This window comes from Eucalyptus grandis, chromosome 1 (assembly GCF_016545825.1).
Source record: "Eucalyptus grandis isolate ANBG69807.140 chromosome 1, ASM1654582v1, whole genome shotgun sequence".
NCBI classification, from domain to species: Eukaryota; Viridiplantae; Streptophyta; class Magnoliopsida; order Myrtales; family Myrtaceae; genus Eucalyptus; species Eucalyptus grandis.
In genome coordinates this window covers 39,490,608-39,506,969 of record NC_052612.1, presented here as the reverse complement: position 1 = coordinate 39,506,969, position 16,362 = coordinate 39,490,608, and the positions used below count along the sequence as shown (strand labels likewise).

Here is a 16,362-nt window from a genome sequence, read left to right as displayed (position 1 = left end):
TCCGACACCTTTCGTGGATGCCAGATGCCAATGGCACAGTTGTACCTAACTCGGGAACGCGCACGGGCAGAGAGAGGCGGGAGGGCGGTAATTCTAGAAACGGAATCGCGAAAGGGGAACTGCCGCGGCCACCGAGAGCCACCAGAAGGACCAGCCTCCCCGAAACGCCCCCCTCCACTTCCCCATAATTACGACCACGCCACTGCCACTGCCGCTGCATACGTATTCGTATCCGTATACGGGCGGGCGGGCGAGCGTGCATCGTCCCTGCCCGAGAGCCGAGGCCTCTCATTTACTTATATGTTTTTCGTCTCTCTTTGCTGATAAATTTCCCACTCTCTTTCTCTCTCTCTCTCTCTCTCTCTTTCTATCTCTCTCTGTCTCAGCGCTTCTCTTTTGTCGGTGTGGTTTCAGATCTTGCTTGCTGCTTCTACACACTTGCTCCGGGCCTCTTTTTATCACAACCCTTTTCGTCATTCGCTGTGTATAAGCGGTAGAAGAGAAAAAGATCGAACCTTGGCTTTCAAGGCTTGGATCAGAGGAGGAGGCAAAAAAGAGAGAGGCAAAAAAGTTGGTGGATGCGTCGAATTCCGTGGAGAGAAAAGGAGGGGTGGCGGTGGTGGTGGGGGGGTTGTTCCTTGCGGTGGCAATCAGGTCGGGGTTTCGGGATCCGGTAGATATGCGGGAGCCGGTGCTGCAGTTGCTCGGTCGTAATCGGAGAAATATATGATAGCCAGAAAAAGGGTGTCTTGTTGGGTGGTTGAGGCTGTTTTGGGGAGGGAGTGCATGAGGGATTTATGCTTGGAGAAGGACTGTTCAGGGAGGAGAATAAGGTGTGACTCCCGTCTTGTGATTCGGAGCAGGGGCAGGTGGGGCAAATGCGGCTGAAGATGGATTTGCCTTGTTTCTGAGTGCTCGTCTTGAGCTTTTGAAGAGGGTAGAAGACATTTGGGCTTTGCTTGTTTCGGTCTCGGGTTTCTGAATTTTTGGTGTTTTTGGGAGCTAAAGGTCGAGGCTTTTTTTTTTTGTGGAGAAATTGGGAAGAAGATGCAGCAGGATCAGAGGAAGAAGGTGATTGCTTTTGGATGATCTCTTGATTCTGTGCTTATTCTTTTCTTGTTTGAGAGTTCATTTCTGGGTTTCTGATGAATTATGATTATAACGAAGCTGGTGAGGATGCATCTAATTGTGTTCAGATGAGAGAGGAAGAGATTATTTGCAATGTGGTTTGACATGGTAATCTATGATGCCTTTGGAGTTGTGGAGTTTGATTTCAAGGTGCACGTTCTTGTGCTTCTCCGTTTGGGGATAAAGTTTGACTTTTTTTTTTTTGGGGCAAATTTAGAGATGGGTTAAGTTATGTGGCAGTTCGGTGGGGATATTTCGGGGGCTAGATCAGGATAAAAACACTGACTTTCATTTTTATCTTTATTTTTTACTTTTGGTTTCTCTCCCTCACTATGAGCGGGTGGTGCTCATCATAATACATTTATGGGGTGCTCTGCCTCTTAAATTATTGGGGCTTCTGTTACATTTTCGCTTTGAAACAGCATAAATAAACAGGAGTTAGTTTTGATGGTGGAGGTGGGTTTCATTCTTATTCTGATATCGATATTGCGAATTGAAATATGTGCTTACATCTCTTTCTGATCTCGCTTGATTCCATTGATTTGTTCTATCTGTCATTGGAATCTATTCTTGTTCTCGAGTTCTTTTTCCTTTTTGCACGTTCCACCTTTTCCATCTTGAATCGGAGTTTTTTATGGATCACCCTGATCTTGGATGTTTCTTGGCTGGAAGTAGGACATAGTAAGTTGAATTTCAGCTGATGGATATCTGTCTGCTTTTCTGTACCTAATAAATACTCCAGGGATGCTATGTTAATTCTTTGCATGTTTTTAGTCCTTGACCCTGTAATCTATCATCAAATTCCAATGGAAGATTGTTTCATTTTTCATTTTCGGTCTATGGGGGGCTTGGGAGCTATCCAATCTGGAAAACATTTTAACCTGCCAAAGTTCTGGGCATAATATGTTGATTGCCTTTGCTTTTAAATTGCAAGGTACCGGTGTTTGCATGTGTTGCTTAAAGCGAAAATAAACTGTTCTGACGGTATAGAATTGTTAATCCTTGGCATTTTTATCTGCCCTTGCTTGCCAAATTAATTATTAGGCAGTTCGGAGATTAGCATGTAGGCCGTGTATGAAAATTTTTTAGACTCTGGAGTCTAGACTTGTCAGTATAGGAGCTTCCTTTTTTCTTGTAACTTTAATTGCCAAAATTTTCAGTATAGGAGCTTCAGTATAGAAGTTGGAAACTTTTGACTCGAAGTTTGCATAAGTGAAGGATTCTCTTGAAATCTTGAAAGGCTTTCTTTGGAATCTCAAAACTGTGGGGTTCTTGTTTTGTTGATTAGGCAAAGTTAAAAGGTAAAACAGAAGCACCATCGGGGAGCTTTTTGTTGTTGTTTTTGTAGACAAGTCATTTGAGATATTTGATTGACATCTTTTGAGCATATCGAGCATTTCATCGCTTAGGTCATCTATCTCATCATCAGAATCCTAGATTTCGGCATCACCTGCTAAGTAGTTCTAGGTACCATTTGTTGTGCATTTTTATATCTGTTATGATCAATTTAATAGTCCCTCTTGTTTCGCATTGGGAATGTGTGTCCTGCTGTGTGTGATTTTGCATTCAGATGTGTAACTTTGGTGCTGTTCTCATTGTCATGGTTTTGAAATTTTGAACTTTTCTTCGAGTTATTTACACTGCAAACATTTTTATAGTGTTTCTATGCTGAAAGAAATCTCTCTGCCTCAGAGTTCTGCAGAAATGGACTTCTTCTCTGAATATGGAGATGCAAGTCGATATAAAATTCAAGAAGTCATTGGGAAAGGGAGTTATGGGGTTGTCTGCTCAGCAATCGACACTCACACTGGTGAAAAAGTAGCAATAAAGAAGATACACGATATATTTGAGCACATATCCGATGCAGCTAGAATTCTTCGTGAAATTAAGTTGTTGAGGCTTCTACGGCATCCTGACATTGTTGAAATAAAGCACATAATGTTGCCACCTTCCAGAAGAGATTTTAAAGATATATATGTTGTTTTTGAGCTGATGGAGTCGGATCTTCACCAAGTCATTAAGGCTAATGATGACTTAACAAAGGAGCATTACCAGTTTTTTCTTTACCAGCTACTTCGTGCTTTGAAGTATATTCATACAGGTATCCCTCATTCTTAGCTCTGTCATCAATTCTTTCATTGTACATAACCAAATCTTTTTTTTTTTTTTTTACTTTCTTTTCCTGCACCTACCTACTAATTGGCACATTTAAAACTTTTAATAGGTCTTTTCTGACGGTTCATATGTCCATTGTGGATGCTCACTTCTGTAAAATAATAAACTATATTTTTCATGGCTCCGATCCACTGGTTATCTATATCATCTGAGCATGATAGTCTTCTGGTGATTAGTTGTCTTCATTTCAAGTGGGTACAGACTGTTTCTGATATTTGCGCATGTGATTGCAGCAAATGTCTACCATCGTGATTTGAAACCAAAGAACATTTTGGCAAATGCAAATTGTAAGCTCAAAATCTGTGATTTTGGTTTAGCAAGGGTTGCGTTCAATGATACACCCTCCACCGTATTCTGGACTGTATGTATCTTCTTAATTTGCCTTTAACTTTTAATTCTTTCACATTGGCGGAAGATGGTTGCTAATGCTCTGCCCTTTACTTGATACAGGATTATGTTGCTACAAGGTGGTATAGAGCTCCAGAACTGTGTGGATCATTTTTCTCCAAGGTAATGGTGGTCATGCATCTTGTTTCTCCTGTTAGAATTATTAACAGCATAAGCTTGTCATCATGCATTTTAAGATCAGAGACCCCTGTTGTGTCTTTGTACCTACATGGATCAACATAGCTATAGCTCCTTTTGTAAGGCTTGTTAATGCATTTTCTTGGAATTAAAGCTGTTACATTCCATCTATTCTTTTTATTCAGTTGGTTATTAGAGTGATTTTTTTCGTTATGAGCAGAACATGTTAAACGACTGGTTTTGTTTGCTTTTACTTTGCTTCTGCACTTCATATGTTGGAAATTTGAGCCTTGATCTAAATATCTTCTAGTTGACTATTTTTCCGACCAATATGAACCTATTGCGTCATTATGTATTCTCTTCATATCTTTATGAAGTTCTCAACTTCTTAAATATTTTCTCTGTGGGGGATGTGGAACTCTATGTTGATATGCCAGAGACAGTCTGGGTTTATAGTTTCTCAAACAGAGCATGACTTAAGTCATTTGCTTGAAGTCTAGACGAGACATGTGAATGCTTTGGCAAATTCAACATTCTGCAGCTCTGGGAATATACAAAAGTTCCCAGAGAAGCGTAACCCTCCTTTTTTAAAAGCTGACTTACTCATAAAAGAAAATTCTGCAATTCTAGGAACTTTTCTATTTTCTGAAATTTGTTGAGCTAGAAGTTGAGGAGTTTTTTTAAAGTTGGTGAGCAAGTTGATCATCACATTGCATTTTCTGGGAGAGAAGAGGGATAAATCAGTTGGAACAACATTAATATGGGAACTTGACTGGATACAATCATGCATATGGGCAGAAATCTGTGATGATTGGCTTGGCAATTCTTTTGTTGGGTGAGATATGCAGCTATAAAATCTTGTGAGTGGTAGAAACTAGACTTTTTTGTTTCTATGAGGTAAAATTAGGCTAGCAGGTAATTGCTTGGATTTTAATGAGAGATTTTCCAATTTTGACGGAGAGTTCTTGTTGAAGGAAACTGAAAGAGACTGGAACCATTAAATAACATGATGGAAGGCCATGACTCTGTCAGAGATGACAATAGCAGATACACTACTTGAATCCGACATAGCTAAGTGGCTTTAATGCTTTCATAGAGACGCTGGGCTATAGAATATGCTTTGCACTTTTGTTATCTTCTGTTTCTCATATAGAGATATTAGAGTTGGATGTTTTCTGAAGATAAGCAAGTGGATTGGCAACACCTCAAATTCTCTTTGATATTGAACTTTTTGTCTGGCAAACTTACAATATTGTGTGATTGCAATGCAGTATACTCCTGCTATTGACATATGGAGTATAGGCTGCATCTTTGCTGAAGTGCTGACTGGGAAGCCACTGTTTCCTGGAAAAAATGTTGTACATCAGCTGGATCTAATGACCGATCTCCTTGGAACACCTTCACTAGATACCATTACAAGGGTATGAAATTATTTCTTTATGATGTTCTTGGTTTTATAAGTGATTTATCTTCTAGATAAACATGAGGAAGGCAGATCCTTATAAATTGTCAACACATGCAGGTCCGAAATGACAAGGCAAGAAGATACTTAACTTGCATGAGGAAAAAGCAGCCTATGCCATTTGAGCTGAAATTCCCAAATGCAGACCCTTTAGCTCTGCGGCTATTGGAAAGGCTTCTTGCTTTTGATCCAAAAGATCGCCCTACTGCTGAAGAGGTTGAGATCTTATCTGTCTTCATTTTATCTGATCATTTTAGTATGCTTGTTCTTTAGGTTAGAGATACCTGATTGCCTATTATCTTCCCGTACTTTCCTTGGTGTTGTGTAGTCATGTACTAAAGAATATGACCTTTTTGTAGGCATTAGCAGATCCATATTTCAAAGGACTAGCCAAAATTGAAAGGGAACCTTCATGCCAGCCCATTACAAAGATGGAATTCGAGTTTGAGAGACGAAGGGTTACCAAGGAGGATATACGGGAGCTAATTTTCCGAGAAATCCTTGAATATCACCCTCAACTTCTTAAGGACTACGTGAATGGAACTGAGAGGACCAATTTTCTATATCCGAGGTCAGTACCACTTTTATTGGGTGTAGTCAATCTGTCTCTCGGTTCTCTTTGTTGCTTGAAGAACATTGTCAATGCCCATAATGATTGCTATAACTTGATCTGTCCGCTGTTTCTTCAGTTGACTCACTGGTTGCTCCACCTTGATCTTTCCTTTTGTCTATGTTGTGTACAGCGCTGTCGATCAATTCAGGAAACAGTTTGCACAGCTGGAGGAAAATGGTGGTAAAAGTGGTGCTTCGGCCCCTCTAGAAAGAAAGCACGTGTCTTTGCCAAGGTACATTTGGGTTTCATGTCACCCCCCCCTTCTTTGTTTTGCTCGCATCAAATTGTATGTCTTGTGTTTGTATCTGAGTTTTGAACCGTGACATTGCATGCCTTGTGCAATCACAGGTCTACCGTAGTACATTCGAATTCAGTTCTGCCAAAGGAACAACCAAAAATAAACAGCTATAAAGATCAGCCAACTCAGGCCGAGGAAGTGAACCCATCCAGGAACTTCCAAGCAACCCAAAGACTTCCAATCGGTAGTTAACCTTCTTCCATGCACATTTGCTTTTACTAGTGAATGGGTGATTCTTGTGCTGATATTGTCGCTGCTCAGCCAAACCAGGAAGAGTCGTGGGCCCAGTTGTTCCGTATGAGAACAGGCACATTGCGAAAGATGTGTATGATCCTCGAACGATGATCCGAGGTACTGTCTTCCCCTCGCAGCCAATGCCTCCTGCATACTGCTACAATAAAGCGAGCATGGGAAAGCAAGAACGGCATGGGACTGAAGCCGAGAGAGAAGTGGCTGCTGCCCATGCCAAGCAGATTCCACACTGTGGGATTGCAGCGAAGTTAGCGACAGACGTTGCCATAAACATAGACACGAACCCGTTCTTTATGACAAGGATAGGTGGGGGCAAAATGGAGAATGGCGAGGAGAGGGCTGCAATAGATGCAAACTTTTTAGCGGCAAAGACACAGTATGGCGGGATTGGTGCTGCAGCTGCCGCTGCTGCCAACGCGGCATCTCACCGGAAGGTCGGGTCTGTACAGTTTGGTATGACAAGAATGTATTGAAGAAAGGGCGTTAGCGTAGTGTTGGCTTGTCTGAATACAGTGACCCGTGACTGGCTCTTCTTTCGGGATGGAGATGACCCAATTCTGTGTGTTGGGTTTGCCGCGGAAAACTGATTGCTGGTGTGGTGCACATCTCGCGGAGGAGGCAGGTCGTCATGGGCACCCGGCAAGTACATTTGTTCAAAAACTATACTGTTAGTGAATTATACTGCTGATTCTATACTCCCTCCCTCCCTCTCTCTTTGTTGAAGCCTTTGAATGTGTCCTGGAGAAATGGTGTGTAGAATAAATAAATCAATGTCGGAAGACGCAATTAATCACGGTTGGATCTTTACCTTCCGAACTGATCTTAGTGAAAGGAGTGATCGAACATTTGTTACGGTGATGAACCCCAGGGCTGCCTCTATTGCACGGGCGCGCCCGGGGGGTACAACGTACTTTCCTTTTATGAAATCCAAAACACGAACATTTGGAACAGAAAGTGCGTTTAGGATTTACCCGACGAGACGTACGTTTTCATACCGAATGCATTCTTTGTGAGATGAAGAATGCTTAAAAGGGTATTGATCAGTAAAGGAAATCTCTCTCTCTCTCTCTCTCCCCCTCCCGCCCTTCACAAAGAATGCTTACAAGGGTAGAGTCATCAATGAAGGAAATGTCTCTCTCTCTCTCTCACGCGTCTTGGGGTATTAAGATTGATTTATGAAGAGAAGTGATAAACTAGGAACAAACATTACATAGGTTGATGTTTCTCGACATCCGGTTTGAAGCGAATTACGTTGTTTTTCCCCGCTCGCTGGCCATCGTGGTACATAATCGCCAACTACTATTGAAGATCGATCTTTAGAATTCGGTTCAAAAAATCGTAAGGCGAATGCGATGTGGGTGCTTAGATGTTCCTCGCTTGCCCAAACGAGCGGTCTTTCTATCGATTTTGCATGTGAATTGTGGGTGAGGGGCCAGATAGATAGGCATCTTGCTGAGGGAAGAAAAGAGAAACTCGTTTCCCGCCATATCTGTAGTCACCGTGGTATCCTCCTCCTGTTCGTCTTTCAGCTCATGAACCAACCATCGATGTGCCTGGCGGGAAATGTCAAACGCCGATGCTCATCGTTTTCGATAGTCACCCTCAGAATCTTACGCACCGTCGGTTCTACCTGCCTGCAATTTGCATTTGTCTATTGGAAACCTTCGTTGACTTCACCACCCCCGCACACTCAACATATGAAAAGCCAAGAGAATTAAAGATGGTTTCAACAGCGATCGATGTTGAATTGTTAAACCGCTTCTTGTTGTCATCTGCGGTCTTTCAGTTATGTAAACTTCGAAGAAATTACAGACGACGACCCTTAGTTCTTGCCTTCTTGGTTGTTGCCTCTTTTTGGGTTCTAGCTCGAGCTGAGGACTGATCGGCGCAGAAGATGGTTTTCAAGTTCCCGACCTTCGATCCCAACGGTGATTTTTACAATGTTAATCCAGGCTCGCCGGTGTGCCTCACTGCTTTGTCTTCTGCCTCGTCATCTCCTCGAGCCTGCAGCAATTGCCTCGGCGGGATCAGTTCCTCTGTCCCCAGGTCAATTGCACCTGCTGCTCCGCGACTAGATGAGACACGACAGACTCAGGATCGTAAAAGGTTTTTATTGAACTTATGTTAGGGGCTCACTGGAAATTATGTTGGGATGTCCGGCTTCCTATCGTTAGGTTTTGATGTTGGAGCTCAAATTCGATCCTGACCGTTGTTTCATCTGTTTCAGAGTTGGAGCGATGGAGGCAATGAGTGGCCAGGATTCAGGTGAGACAAGATATTCCGAAGGAACGAGAAGTGGGTCTGCGGACGATCAGGTCAGGATTGTAAGTGAATTCGGTGCTAGTTAAGACATAGAAAACCAAAACATTTCCGGTTTCAATAGTATTTGTCTTCAGTTCACGCAATTATATGTGCGTTGATTTCGAACCAGGGAGGAGAATAGAAAATAGGGGGAGAGCGAGCTTCTGTATTTTAAGGATCACCAAGCCATTTTAAGCCGACAATCGTATCTGTTGAGAGTTCGAGCTAGGTTGTGCATATCTAAAAGTTGAAGGCCTAACAAGTATCGAATGGATTAATTGGAAACTGTTTGACTCGACCTTCGCGCAAGTGAAAGATTCTCTTGAAATCTTGAAATGCTTTCTTTGGAATCTCACAAGGGTAGGGTTCTGGTTTTGTTGATTAGTCAAAGTCGAAAGGTGAAGTAGAAGCACCATGGGGAATCATTTCTTTGTTGTTGTTGCAGACTAGTCATTTAAGATATTTAATCAAGATTTTTAAGCATATCGAGCATTTCATTGCCTAGGACATCCATCTCATATCAGAAAGCATTTCCTGCTAGGTTGTTCTGGGCACCATTTGCTGTGCATTTTCAAATCTGTAACGATCAATTCAAGATTTCCCCTTGTTTTGCGTTGAGAATTCCTGTTCTGTCGTGTGTATTTTGCATTTATATGTGTAACTTTGTTGCTTCCGCCTTGACATTGGTTTGAAACTCCGAACTTTTTCTAGTAACCATGTCCATAACACGGACTTTCTATAGAAAAAAAAAAGTCCATAACATGGACTTTCTATAGTGTTTTCATGCTGAATCAAATCTCCATGCCTCAGAATTCTGCAGAAATGGACTTCTTATCTGACTGTGGAGATGCAAATCAATATGAAATTCAAGAGGTTATTGGGAAAGGGAGTCAGGGGGTTGTCTGCTCAGCAATCGATACCCATACTGGTGAAAAAGTAGCTATAAAGAAGATACCCAATATATTTGAGAACATATCTGATGCAGCTAGAGTTCTTCGTGAGATCAAGCTGTTGAGGCTTCTACAGCATCCTGACATTGTTGAAACAAAGCACATAATGTTGCCACCTTCCAGAAGAGATTTTAAGGATATTTATGTTGTTTTTGAGCTGATGGAGTCGGATCTTCACCAAGTCATTAAAGCTAATGATGACTTAACAAAGGAGCATTACCTGTTTTTTCTCTACCAGCTACTTCGTGCTTTGAAGTATATTCATACAGGTATCCCTCACTCTTAGCTTTGTTGTCACTTCTTTCATTGTAGGTAACCAAATCCTTTCTTTTTTCCTGCACCTACCTACTAATTGACACATTTAAAACTTTTAATTGGTCTTTTTCTGACAGTTCATATGTCCATTGTGGATGCTCACTTCTGTAAACAAATAAACTATATTTTTCGTGGCTCTGATCCGCTGTTTATCTATATCATCCGAGCATGATAGTCTTCTGGTGATTAGTTGTCTTCTTTTCAAGTTGGTACAGACTGTTTCTGATATTTATGCATGTGATTGCAGCAAATGTCTACCATCGTGATTTGAAACCAAAGAACATTTTGGAAAATGCAAATTGTAAGCTCAAAATCTGTGATTTTGGTTTAGCAAGGGTCGCGTTTGATGCTACACCCTCCACCGTATTCTGGAGTGTATGTATCTTCTTAATTTGCCGTTTTCACATTGGTGGAAGATGGGTGCTAATGCTCTGCCCTTTACTTGATACAGGATTACGTTGCTACAAGATGGTATAGAGCTCCAGAACTGTGTGGATCATTTTTCTCCAAGGTAATGGTGGTCATGCATCTTATTTTTCCTGTAAGAATTATTAACAGCATAAGCTTGTCATCATGCATTTTAAGATCAGAGACCCCTGTTCTGTCTTTGTACCTATATGGATCAACATAGCTATAGCTCCTTTTGCAAGGCTTGCTAGTGCATTTTCTTGGAATCAAAGCTATTACATTCCATCTATTCTTTTTAGTCAATTGGTTATTAGAGTGACTTCTTTCGTTATGAGCAGAACATGTTAAACGACTGGTTTTGTTTGCTTTTACTTTGCTTCTGCACTTCATATGTTGGAAATTTGAGGCTTGATCTAAATATCTTCTATTTGACTATTTTACCGACCAATATCAACCTATTGCATCATTATGTATTCTCTTCATATTTTCATGAAGTTCTCAACTTCTTAAATATTTTCTCTGTGGGGTTTGTGGAGCTCTATGTTGATATGCCAGAGACAGTCTGGGTTTATAGTTTCTCAAACAGAGCATGACTTATGTCATTTGCTTGAAGTCTAGACGAGACATGTGAATGCTTTGGTAAATTCAACATTCTGCAGCTCTGGGTATATACAAAAGTTCCCAGAGTAGTGGAACCCTTTTTTTATAAGCTTGACTTACTCATAAAAGAAAATTCTGCAATTCTAGGAACTTTTCTATGTTCTGAAATTTGTTGAGCTAGAAGTTGAGGAGTTTTTTTAAAGTTGGTGAGCATGTTGATCATCACATTGCGATTTCTGGGAGAGAAGAGGGATAAATCAGTTGGAAAAACATTAATATGGGAACTTGACTGGATACAATCATGCATATGGGCAGAAATCTGTGATGATTGGCTGGGCAATTCTTTTGTTGGGTGAGATATGCAGCTATAAAACCTTGTGAGTGGTAGGAGAACTTTTTTGTTTCTACGAGGTAGAATTAGGCTAGCAGGTAATTGCTTGGATTTTAATGAGATTTCCCAATTTGGACGGAGAGTTCTTGTTGAAGGAAACTGAAAGTGACTGGAACCGTTAAATAACATGATGGAAGGGCCATGACTCTGATGGAGATGACAATAGCAGATACACTACTTGAATCCGACATAGCTAAGTGGCTTTAATGCTTTCATAGAGACATTGGGCTATAGAATATGCTTTGCACTTTTGTTATCTTCTGTTTCTCATATAGAGATATTAGAGTTGGATGTTTTCTGAAGATAAGCAAGTAGATTGGCAACTTAAAATGCACCTCAAATTCTCTTTGATATTGAACTTTTTGTCTGGCAAACTTACAATGTTGTGTGATTGCAATGCAGTATACTCCTGCAATTGACATATCGAGTATAGGCTGCATCTTTGCTGAAGTACTGACTGGGAAGCCACTGTTTCCTGTAAAAAATGTTGTACATCAGCTGGATCTAATGACCGATCTCCTTGGAACACCTTCACTAGATTCCATTACAAGGGTATGGAATTATTTCTTTATGACGTTCTGGGTTTTATAAGTGATTTATCTTCTAGATAAATACGAGGAAGGTAGATCCTTATAAATTGTCAACACACGCAGGTCCAAAATGACAAGGCAAGAAGATACTTAACTTGCATGAGGAAAAAGCAGCCTATGCCATTTGAGATGAAATTCCCAAATGCAGACCCTTTAGCTCTGCGGCTATTGGAAAGGCTTCTTGCTTTTGATCCAAAAGATCGCCCTACTGCTGAAGAGGTTGAGATCTTATCTGTCTTCATTTATCTGATCACTTTAGTATGCTTGTTCTTTAGGTTAGAGATGCCTGATTGCCTATTATCTTCCCTTACTTTCCTTGGTGTTGTGTAGTCATGTACTAAAGAATGTGACCTTTTTGTAGGCATTAGCAGATCCATATTTCAAAGGACTAGCCAAAATTGAAAGGAACCTTCATGCCAGCCCATTACAAAGATGGAATTCGAGTTTGAGAGACGAAGGGTTACCAAGGAGGATATACAGGAGCTAATTTTCCGAGAAATCCTTGAATATCACCCTCAACTTCTTAAGGACTACTTGACTGGAAAACATCAGATTTGATAAATTTCTCTTTATTTACTTGGTTAGTCCAGATGTGTACTTAAAGCAAGCTTGTTCATGAGCTTTACATGTCATGTTAAAGTGTACCTTGATATTATGGCAAACTACCAAGTCGATTTGTCGAGAGTCGGGGTACCAATCGAACATCATTCTTGCGAATTTTATTCTTTTATTTTTTAGACATGTCTTACTCTGTTGATTTGCGGACCTTATCATATGTTACGGCATCTCAATACAGTATACCCCCAGCAGTTGACAATTGGAGCGTAGGCTGCATCTTTGCCAAGTTACTTGCTGGGAAGCCATTGTTTCTGGGGAAAAATGTTGTTCATCAGCTAGATTTAATAACGGATCTGCTCAGAACCCCATCATTAGATATCATCATGAGGGTGATTACTAAAAAATTATCAACTCAGCCGTGTGCAGATGCATTGTTTTTTGGGTTTTGATAGGACCTTTCACTGCGTTTCTCCGAGATAAGAAATGAGAAGGCAAGGATATACTTGACTAGTATAAGGAAGAAGCAGTCCGTTCCATTCGCGCATATATTCCCCAATGCATTGTTTTCTGGGTTAGCAAGATGTGCTTTTAGTGAGGCACTCATAACACCAAATTGGACTGTATGTTACTTCATACGTTATTTCCAGTCGTCATAATTTGCAGAAGTGAATATATATGTTGACGTCTCTGGGATGGTGCTTGCTGCTTTCAGGATTAAGCTGCTACAATGTGGTACAAAGCTCCAGAACTGTGCAGATCGTCTTACTCTTGGGTTATCATGGAAATTTCTGTCGTCTGTGGTGTAATAAGCTTTAGGCTGTAGAGATACAGGACTTGTATATGCGTCACTGCGCTGTCTTTTGCTACAGATGATCAAAACTTCTTTTCTATGGAGTGCTACGCCGTTCATGCTCCCTCTGGAGCTTATTCAGTAATGCAAATTACTTCGTAAAATAAGCCATATTTTTCCAAACCACTCTTCTAATTGGAGGATTACAAACATTGACATCACTCACGTTTATTTTCAGTGAACTTTACATATGAGTAATGTCCGTAATTTGTCAGGCACCACTCGGTAGGGTGATCGAAGGAAACTGAAATATAGCCCTTCTCAAATATCTTTGAAGAAGCCAAGAATGCATTATGCGTCATGAGTGGTCCTGGTCGATCTACTTCTCATGGAAGGTTCCTTTATAACTTAGGGAATTTAGAGACGAGACCATCGGATGTAATACATTTCTCTCTATTCGCTTGATTTGTCCAGGTGTGTACTTCTCAAAGCAAGCTGGTTTATGAGCTTTACATGTCCTGTCGAAGTGAATAACGCGATGTTATGGCGAACCACTAAGTCGATGTAGCCAAAGTCGGGGTACTGCTAAAATCGTACGTCGTTCTTGCAGATACTTATCGTCCTTTACCAAGACATCTATTATGCTATCGGTTTGTGGACCTTCTTATCATCAGTTATGGCATCTCGGTACGGTGTAGCCCTGCAACTGACATATGGAGCATTTACTGCATCTTCGCCGAGCCACTCGCCACGAAGCCATTGTTTCCAGGGAAAAATGTGATCAATCAGCTAGACTTAATAACGGATCTGCTCGGAACCCCATTATTAGATATCATCTCGTAGGTGATCGCTGCAAAATAACAACTCAACCGTGTGCATTCGCTGTGTTTTCTGGGTTTCGATATGACCTTAGTCTGTGTTTCTTTCAGATCAGAAACGAGAGAACAAGGAGATACTTGACTAGTACGAGGTTCCATTTCGCACACAGACCCTTTGGCACTGCAGCTACTGCAGAGGCTTCTTGCCTTTAACCCAAAGGATCAACCGACCACTGAAGAGGTTTGTCTCGATGTCTGTACACTTTCGGAACAAATGCTTGCGCTTGCGCTCGTTTACTGGAATTCAACAGTCATGCAAATGTCTTAGTCGAGGCAGCTCTAGAGTTCAAATGGCTTGAGTTGCCTTGCCTGGTTTTGATAGTCTCGATTTGATCTGATGCGAATGTGAATGCTCGTGTTTTTATTTTATTTTATATATTTATTACGGTAGGGTGTAGCGAAAATATATAGAGAACTGGCAAGTCAGCCGATTCCATCAGAGTTCGAGTTCGAGAGACGAAGGCTAATGAAGGAGGAGTTGCGGGATCTGATCTACCGCGAAATACCGGAATATCATCCACGACTTTCGAAGGCAACCTCGGCTTTAGCTTCTTGATCAGACAAAAACATCATGATGTACAGCGAAGGCATGGCGTTGTCTTCTCTGTTCTCTCACACGCACTCCCAATAGTCATCATTCAATCTCCCTAGTCAACTCCCATTGCCAAACGACTTGCTAAGCTAACGGGCACTTCCCAAAATCTAAACAAGCCGCATAAAAACGATGAACACACCATCGACGTCAAGCCGCATAAAAACGATGAACACGCCATCGACGTCATAAAGAATCCCCTTCCCTTCGCGCCCCCCCACAGATCAGGACCAAAACCAAAAGCTGTGACAATCGGTTCTCAGCTGTCCCTTTCTGATAAAAAGCCGCCCTACGACCCCATCGTCCACCAACTCAAGGACCTCTCAAGAAGAGAGAGAGAGAGAGAGGGAGGGAGGGACCCTTCAGTCGCGTTATAGATTCCTAACGTTCTTGAAAAGTCAAAGAGATTCCATAACTCGCCGGTACTCCCATAACTTCGTCGTGTTCTACGTACGATTCCTGCTCCTTTCTCTATTTCTGTCCAACCCCACGAGCCTCTCGGCTGGCACGAGGGTGCGCAGGAGGAGGGGCAAAGAGTCGGCGTCGAACAAGACGACGCGCGACAAGGACTGACGTTTCTTGTCTCCCGAAATGGCGTTGGATGATGGGGCGCGGGAGGGAGGGTCGCGCATACATCCCATCCGACGCAGAGCGCCATGATGCGTCGTGCTCTCTGCCTTGTCCTCGCTCGTTGCATCGCCCTTAACTTTTTCAGTCTTTTGCCCCACATGGGTCCCCATATTTTGTCCCCAGCCCCGCCCCATGCTCATTTTCTTTTCTTTAGCTTCATTGATTCGCAATCATGGCATCGCGTGCATCCGATCCATGTCGTATAAATTGTCTTGAGTACATTGATCCTAGCTCCATGCACCGAGTTCTTGTTACTAGGTAAGTTTCTTGAGTACATTGATCCTAGCTCCATGCACCGAGTTCTTGTTACTAGGTAAGTTGAGCGGTAATGATAAGTGATTCTAGATCCCGTGAAATGTTCCTTTTTTTTTTTTTTTTTTTTTTTTAACTTGGAACCTATCCTACATATCCAAGAACGTGGAACCTATCATGTCATAAATTTTAAAATTAGTTCTAAATTCCACCCAAGTTTCCCAAGTATTTTTGATTGAATGATTACAATGAACTATCACTTTTAATGATTACCACTTACTACTATAATTTACTCACTATAATTTATATTTAGACATCCGGAAAATATGAATATTAATAAAGTAAAAATCTTGGTACGTTCAAAGTAGTGGTTCCATCGAACGCTACAAAATATCATAACATCGGAAGAAATCATTGATCAAGAAAGACATATAAACTTCTTTTAGATTCTGAATTCTAGGTTCCACCTACATAGATATTAGAATCTATATGTCGAAATAGGTTCACTAACTTTTAGAACCTGAAATCTACCATGCATACTTAGAATATGAAATTAGATAAGTTTCCGCTAATCTTGCTCTTCAATTCCAGGTTCTTACTCTTGAACCATATTTACCTCTATTAGGTGGCCCCCAACGAGCCAAGATTGAAGTG

The 16,362-nt window shown here is 41.3% G+C and overlaps 2 protein-coding genes across 4 annotated transcripts; both read left to right on the top strand.

The window, feature by feature from the left end:
• The first annotated feature begins 309 nt into the window (after positions 1–309).
• LOC104441814 (mitogen-activated protein kinase 20) lies at positions 310–7,305 on the top strand. Of its 3 annotated transcripts, none has more exons than XM_010055058.3 (10): positions 310–1,071; positions 2,821–3,229; positions 3,537–3,664; positions 3,754–3,813; positions 5,100–5,249; positions 5,351–5,506; positions 5,650–5,861; positions 6,034–6,135; positions 6,252–6,385; positions 6,463–7,305. In XM_010055058.3, the coding sequence occupies exons 1-10, from the start codon at positions 1,048–1,050 to the stop codon at positions 6,924–6,926; spliced, it is 1,839 nt and encodes a 612-aa protein (XP_010053360.2). In that variant the 5' UTR covers positions 310–1,047; the 3' UTR covers positions 6,927–7,305. The 3 variants fall into 3 exon arrangements, with proteins under 3 accessions (XP_010053360.2, XP_039169749.1, XP_018731623.2); XM_039313815.1 differs by lacking the exon at positions 310–1,071 and adding an exon at positions 1,139–1,278 and having other exon boundaries at positions 6,472–7,305; XM_018876078.2 differs by lacking the exon at positions 310–1,071 and adding an exon at positions 1,147–1,278.
• A 715-nt stretch (positions 7,306–8,020) lies between these two features.
• Positions 8,021–12,749, top strand: LOC104457292 (mitogen-activated protein kinase 20). The gene is given in 9 exon segments (XM_039313824.1): positions 8,021–8,559; positions 8,681–8,768; positions 9,565–9,973; positions 10,267–10,394; positions 10,471–10,530; positions 11,821–11,970; positions 12,072–12,227; positions 12,370–12,409; positions 12,412–12,749. Coding segments are annotated over 9 exon segments (1,398 nt in total). The 5' UTR covers positions 8,021–8,347; the 3' UTR covers positions 12,567–12,749.
• The last annotated feature ends 3,613 nt before the right edge of the window (positions 12,750–16,362 follow it).